Below are 7340 nucleotides of genomic sequence, written 5' to 3'. Positions count from 1 at the left end.
TGAACATGATTAGTGGAGCTGCCTCTGGTGTTTTGATCCTGCGATCACAAGGTGTCGTGGAATTGTTGGAATACAGAGAAGGGCAGAAATAGAAAGTTTCTTTCAGTATGGGTTGTGTCATAAATACGTTTGTACTATATTGTATTATTGTACTATACTAGAAGCTGGGCCGCCCTTCGGGCGGCCCAGCGTCTAGTCGGCGACCTGGCCAACTCGGGAACGATGTAAATAGAGAATGAATGCCCCGCCCTTTAATGCAAACCCCATTATACCTGTTGTCATAGGACCCGTTTTGACCATCTGTTTGCCTGTGTCCATTTATGCCCATATATGGAGATATCTGTATCTGTCTGTCTGTCGGCGTCCATTTTATGTCCATATATGGAGATCACTGCAGATATAGTTCTGGGTCCATTTTATGCCCATATGCCCATATATGGAGATATCTGTCTATTTGCGTCCATTTTATGCCTGCCCCACCCTTTAATGCAAACCCCAATATACCTGTTGTCATACTGTAGGACCCGTTTTGACCATCTGTTAGCCTTTGTCCCCACCCTTTAATGCAAACCCCAATATACCTGTTGTCATAGGACCCGTTTTGACCATCTGTTTGCCTTCTGTTAGCCTTTGTCCCCACCCTTTAATGCAAACCCCAATATACCTGTTGTCATGTTGTCATAGGACCCGTTTTGACCATCTGTTTGCCTTCTGTTAGCCTTTGTCCCCACCCTTTAATGCAAACCCCAATAGGACCCGTTTTGACCATCTGTTTGCCTGTGTCCATTTATGCCCATATATGGAGATATCTGTATCTGTCTGTCTGTCGGCGTCCATTTTATGTCCATATATGGAGATCACTGCAGATATAGTTCTGGGTCCATTTTATGCCCATATGCCCATATATGGAGATATCTGTCTATTTGCGTCCATTTTATGCCTGCCCCACCCTTTAATGCAAACCCCAATATACCTGTTGTCATAGGACCCGTTTTGACCATCTGTTAGCCTTTGTCCCCACCCTTTAATGCAAACCCCAATATACCTGTTGTCATAGGACCCGTTTTGACCATCTGTTTGCCTTCTGTTAGCCTTTGTCCCCACCCTTTAATGCAAACCCCAATATACCTGTTGTCATGTTGTCATAGGACCCGTTTTGACCATCTGTTTGCCTTCTGTTAGCCTTTGTCCCCACCCTTTAATGCAAACCCCAATATATGGAGATCTCTGCACACACAGTACCGGTTGCGGAAAACTCTGATGTCAGACATCAGCTCCGCATTCGGGGATTCATTTTATGCCCATATCTGGAGAACGCGCGTGCCGGTGGGAAGAACGGTTCTCGAGATTCACATACATACATACACATTCACAGAGATTTTTTGTTGACTCCTGGCGTACGTGATGTCAGAGCCTTTTATGAAGTGATGTCACAATGAGTCAGCGATTGTGCCGTTTTTTGTTGACTCCTGGCGTACGTGATGTCAGAGCCTTTTATGAAGTGATGTCACAATGAGTCAGCGATTGTGCCGATTTCCTCAGGAACAGCCTGATGTTAACAATCAGCTCCGCATAAGGAGATTCCGAACGTTTCGCGCCGCTTCGGGAAAACCGCATGCCGAGTCGGGCCGAGGCCCGGCACTGCACTCCGCGCCGCAGCGGGGAACGCGCGTGCCGAATCTGAAGCCGGTGGGACGAACGGTTCTCGAGATACGCGGATTACAAACAAACAAACAGACAGACAGACAGAGATTTGTCGCATTTATAGATAGATTACAGCTATACTGTTGTTGACTCCTAATGAACGATGGACTGAAGTGCACATCAGCTGCAGTGTGTGTTTCACTTTAAGAGCAGTGTTTGTGTTGAGCACATTTTCCTTCATTTGTATAGAGGAAAGAGGAACACGTCCTCACAGGGATTCTGAGTCACCGGAGTTGGCCGTCTTGTTCTGTCTCGTCCGTCTTATCCATCTCTTTAGTCCGTCCTCTACAGCAGGGGTTCCCAAACGTTTTTGTCTCAGGGCACCCCATAAATATTGTTTTTAATCCGAGGCACCCCTACATTATAATTTTCACTCCCAGCACCTTATATTTATAGCATAGCGTCGTTGTCGGGTGGAAACCTTGTATGTCCAAAACCGTTTGTTTTGTATTTATCATCTATAAAATGGACTAAACAGCAGATCTACAAGCACACAACGCCTCGCATCGCGAGGTGTTGTGTGCTTGTAGATCGGCTGTTTTCACTAGTTTTGTGCGACAGTCTTGTATGATGAAGCAGGGCTTTGCTACGAGGTCTCTGCCCGACAGTGACGATATTGTAGTGATTATGTTGCGAGGAAAACGTTGAGATAACAGCCATTTTGGTTAGAACTGACTGCAAATAACTTTGTAGCCTATACTTCAAGTTTAAAATGATACTAAATATTTTTTTCAAGTGTCCAAATGAATTCCAAATACTATCAAATGATCTCGCGGCACCCCTGGACTGCCGTCACGGCACCCCAGGGTGCCTCGTCACCCACTTTGAAAACCCCTGCTCTACAGGTCCTTCCAAACGTCTGTGTGTCCGTCTGTCTGATGTTTTTTTTGTTATTCTTTCTCCGTCCTCTACAACACTTCCAAAATAAAAGAAATGCAGCTTTAGTCCATGCATGAGGAAATGAGAAAATGTGTTTATTTTGTAATTCGCCATTAACCCTACAAGGGCCGGTCAGAGTGAACCAAAGGGCCGCATACGGCCCCCGGGCCGCACAATGCCCAGGTCTGGTATAGAGGGTATCTGCACATTTCTAAAGTGACAGTTTAAGGACTTTTAAGGCCTTTTTAATACCTCTAAAAACGACAAATGAAACATTGGCCAAATCATAAAATATTAGCGCGAGGCGTTGTGAGCATATAGATCAGCTATTTTCACAATAGAACCGTGTCAAACAAAATGTAATGCCTCAACTCTTACAACTCCATGTGTTCGTCAGGGTGGGGGGCGTCCACAGGTCAGATATGATTATGATTTTGGGGGTCGCGGCCTCAAAAGGTTGAGAACCACTGCTCTACGGGTCCTTCCCAACGTCTGTGTCCGACCGTCTGTCTGATGTAGGGATGGGTATTGTTCACCTTTGAATCGATACGATACCTTTTTCGATACCTGGGAATCGATACGATGCCCTTTTCGATACCTTTTTCGATACTTTTTATTTAAGTTTAACTGCTCTACCGCTGCTGCAGTAGAGTAGAGGTGATAATGATGATCACACAGTGTGGCAGAGCGGAGAGTATAGACGTTGGATAATCATCATAATACTAAACATTATAGGCTATTGTCGGCTAATTTCCACAGTAACGAGTGTACCCTACTAAAGCAGTCATTAAACTCTCAGTAGCCCAACTGTTACAGATGCGACCGGCCAGGGGTGCGTTCCAGAGTATCGAAACGAGGTATCGTTAGTTTTTCACGTGAACCGATACCCGATAGTATCGACGTCATGCAATCGATACCATTAAAAGTATCGCAGACGATACCCATCCCTAGTCTGATGTGTTTGTGTTTATTTGGCTCCAGGTCCTCTCTAGCTGAGCAGGCAGGGAGAGCCGACCCCTCCGGCGGAGGACACCACTTCCCTCCCGCCCTCCCTCCCCACCTCCTCCACCACAACGACTTCCCCACTCCTCCACCCACCCCTCCGGAGAAGCTCGCTGCCCCGCCTGCTGCTGCTGCTGCTGCATCTCCCCCACCCCCACCTTCACCTTCACCTCCACCACCCCCAGCCTCCCTGCAACCTCCACCACCACCCTCTGTAGGCCCGGAGGAGGAGGAGGCCCCTGCTCCCTGCCACCCCACCAGGTATGCTCTTCTTCAATTCAAAGGAGCTTTATTGGTATGAGAAAACAAACATTTACATTGCCAAAGCAAGTGTCACAAATAAAATAAAAACAGTTGAAAATGGGGAACATATATACATTGGGAGGGGGTACAGCATTGTGTAAACAGAGCTATGTCGCATTGTGACATTTTATATATATATATATATATATATACAGGGTATAAAGCTTTTGGAACAAATAACAGCATTATTTTTTCTCAAAATGCATTTAAAGGTAGCAGCTCTGTTTCATACTGTATGTGCAGTAGGTCTAGATGTCAATCCATGGTTTATAGTCCTTAGGGTGGTTGTGTTTCTAGCCTTCTTTTGTCGCAACAGTTCACAAATCTTGCTGCTGTGTTCGAACATTGTTGTATTTCTCCCAGTAGGTATGGGAGTTTTTCATCACATTGGTCATGTTTTCAAACTCACTTCGGGTGTGTGTAATCTGTGGGAAGTATGTGTCTCTGATGTCTTGGTATAGTGCAGGGGTCCTCAAATACAAATCTTGAGGGTCCACAAATATGTTTTTGAAACAGGTCCGGGTCCGGAAAAAAAATAATTATATATATATATATATATATATATAGTGTGTGTGTGTGTGTCTTTTTTCTTTATTAAAAGGGTCTTAGGTCCTTGCATGGAAAGACAACATCTTAGCCACTAGCCTAAAAGGGGAATTCCCCTTGGATGGGGGAGATTTTAGCCTTTTGGTCATCAGGTTGGATCCACCACTCACTTCAAACTGGGTTTGATTTTTCCAGTACACGAAACAGCAGAAGGGAGAACAGATTGTAGTAAATCAAAGTGGAGCAGAGATATTTTGCGCTCTGGTTTCTTTTAACAAACTGGGATAATCTTCGAATAATTTATGCTTGTGTCACAACGTGAATATCGATCTGAAAACAAGGTGACGATCGGAGACGAAGCGGCTCCTAGCGAGCAGGCTACTTCATGTAGCTCGCAGCAAGCTTTGCTCGATGCCGTCGCTGCATATCCATGCAGAAAGACAGAGGCGACCGAGGCGCGTCGATCGCGACAAACTCTCTGGAGAGAAGATTACAATCCTGCAAACGTATTCACGTTGATGCTGTGCGTGAATGAACCCCACTGATTTGCGTATAGTTGCACTAGTGTTGCAGGCTCAGGCTGCAGCTCCGAAAACTTCCGTGGTCTGTGGAATGAACTGTAGTGACCCAGGTGCTAACAGTCAGCCTAGCAGCGTGTCGTTGTCATAGAGATGACAACCCATAATAATCTGTGGCCAGCATCAGCCAATCAGCGCGTCGCTGGTTCTCTCACACACAGCGCTTGCAATGAAGCTGAAGTGAATGAATACAACGAGACGTGGAAACATTTTTTTTTCTTTTTTTTTTTTTTTTTTTTTTTCTACAATCCGTCCTGGGTCCGGACGGCGGTGCCTCGCGGTCCGGACATGGACCGCGGTCCGCCTATTGAGGACCCCTGGTATAGTGGGTTCACCCTTTGTCAAGTCCCACCCGTTGTCCCGCCCCTCTTCGCACCCATTGGTGTCTTGGTGGGACACTCGGTGGGACATTGGTTGCTGTGTCTTGGTGGGACAAAAGTCCTTTCTCTCCATCCACTAGCATTGCCATTAAATTGCTTCATATTGTTATTTTGTGAATTCAATTCTCATTTTAAACCTGGTTTCAGTCAAAAGGAGCCTCCCAGGTGCAGTATAGTGACTGGGCATGTTTTTAAATGTTTTTATTTTCCAAAGAATTATGTTTTAGCTAATTCAACTTAACACTCATCTGCTGCCATTTAACAATACCTTCGTACTCTCATATGCCAAACTGTCTCCATAGACTTCCATGTAATTCATAGTGCACGGATCATGCACACCCATGCCTAGATAATGCACCACATGTGTCCACATTGCTCACAGCTTTCAAACAAAAAAATCCGAATGGAAATCCGTTCAGGCATTCATGAGATAGCAGCCATTATGTTTTCCTAAAATGTAAACAAAGATGGCTGCCATGTTTGAAAGATGGGGTTGCTATGGGGGTTAAACATGCAATTTCGCGATCGCTATCATGCCTACTACATTTTTTGGGGTAAAAAAAAAATTTTGATTTTTTTTTTTTTTTTTTTTTTTTTGAAAAAATCCTCAGGTTCCTCGGGCGTGGCAGGGCGGGACAACGGGATTTTTTCGGGCTCCTCGGCCATGGCAGCATATGAGTTAAAAGCCAGAAGCCTGACAAAGAGTGAATTCACCTTTGATTTGCCAAGCTGCATATCCGGTACCACTTACTTATTATACATACTTGATACAGTATTTTTTTCACTCTCTTTGCCAAAAAATAACGATCTACAAGCTCACAACGCGACACGTTCTGGGCTTGTAGATCGGCATTTTTTGGCAAATTTTCCGCCTCAGGATAATATATCGTAAATCACGATTTCTTTGGTCACAATAATCGTGATTATCGTGACATGTTCATATCGTCCCATCCCTACTTCACGCCATCTGGACTTTATACTAACTAGTCCAGTGGCTTTCAGAGTGGGGTCTATCCATGACCCCCCAGGGGCTGGTCACATTCAACCTATTTGGACCTGTTGCGACCTACACATTGTAATATACCTTTCACCTCTGTGTCTCATTAGGATTGTCATATAGTAAGAAGTTTTCAGAAACCTTAGGTTAGGTTTTAGAAGGTGTTTTTTTTTTTTTTTTTAAGAATCGGTCTCTTGTCTAAATGGTTAAATGAGCTATAGTCAACTTTTTCTTGAAAAACGGATGCTAAAATAAAAATTATGTTTCGAAAATATTTTATAAAAAAAAAAGCTTCATATATGTGTTTCTATTCAAAAATGAACACAAAAAGCGTAAAATAATGATAAAATAATCATTTTGGCCATTGTCAAGCTGACACTTTGTTTACATTCTAGTCTATAGACTAGGATGTAAACAAAGTGTCAGCCCTACAATGAAAAAGTTGACTATAGCTCCTTTAACTAGAACTACAAGAACACAACACATCACATGATGTACACATGAGATTATTTGTACATCACCATTGTTTTCTATTTAGTTAACAAGTCAATTCGGCAGCCAGGTTATTTGGGGGTCACTGGCATGGAAAAGTGAAAAGTGAATCCCTGTAGTAGACCATGAGACAGTCACTGCACACACAACATCTGGCTGTCAATGTCTGTTATCTTCTCTCTTTTTTTAACCTGGCTTGATTGATAATGTCTGATGATTGATGTCTAAGTGGGAGCGTAGTTTGGTGGATAAAGAAGGCTTACATAACATTGTGGATTGGTTCTGGATGGAGGGTTTGTGGAATAGAAGTGTTTTTGGTCATAGTTTTCTCTTCTTGTGTCCACCTTTTTTTTGCTTCTTTCTTCAGTGTTAACTTTATAAGCGGGGTGTTTGCTTGCAGTTAAGAACTCTAATGAATGTCATGTTCTTTTCCTGTTTCCACTCTTAGCCCTAACTGTT

The 7340-nt window shown here is 43.8% G+C and overlaps 1 protein-coding gene across 1 annotated transcript in view; it reads left to right on the top strand.

The window, feature by feature from the left end:
- Nucleotides 1-3703: 3703 nt before the first annotated feature.
- tacc2 (transforming, acidic coiled-coil containing protein 2) overlaps nucleotides 3704-7340 on the top strand; it is a gene marked incomplete at its 5' end in the record, with an annotated part of 72314 nt that continues 68677 nt past the window's right edge. The window contains one exon of the mRNA XM_080740113.1: nucleotides 3704-3846. Within this exon, the coding sequence (XP_080596239.1) occupies nucleotides 3704-3846 (143 nt within the window). The remainder of the gene's footprint in view (nucleotides 3847-7340) is intronic.

The sequence above is a fragment of the Nannobrachium achirus genome (genome assembly GCF_963921795.1).
Source record: "Nannobrachium achirus genome assembly, chromosome: 13".
In the NCBI taxonomy this organism is placed as follows: Eukaryota; Metazoa; Chordata; class Actinopteri; order Myctophiformes; family Myctophidae; genus Nannobrachium; species Nannobrachium achirus.
Note: the sequence above shows the minus strand (reverse complement) of the source record. Positions and strands in the feature narration are given on the sequence as shown.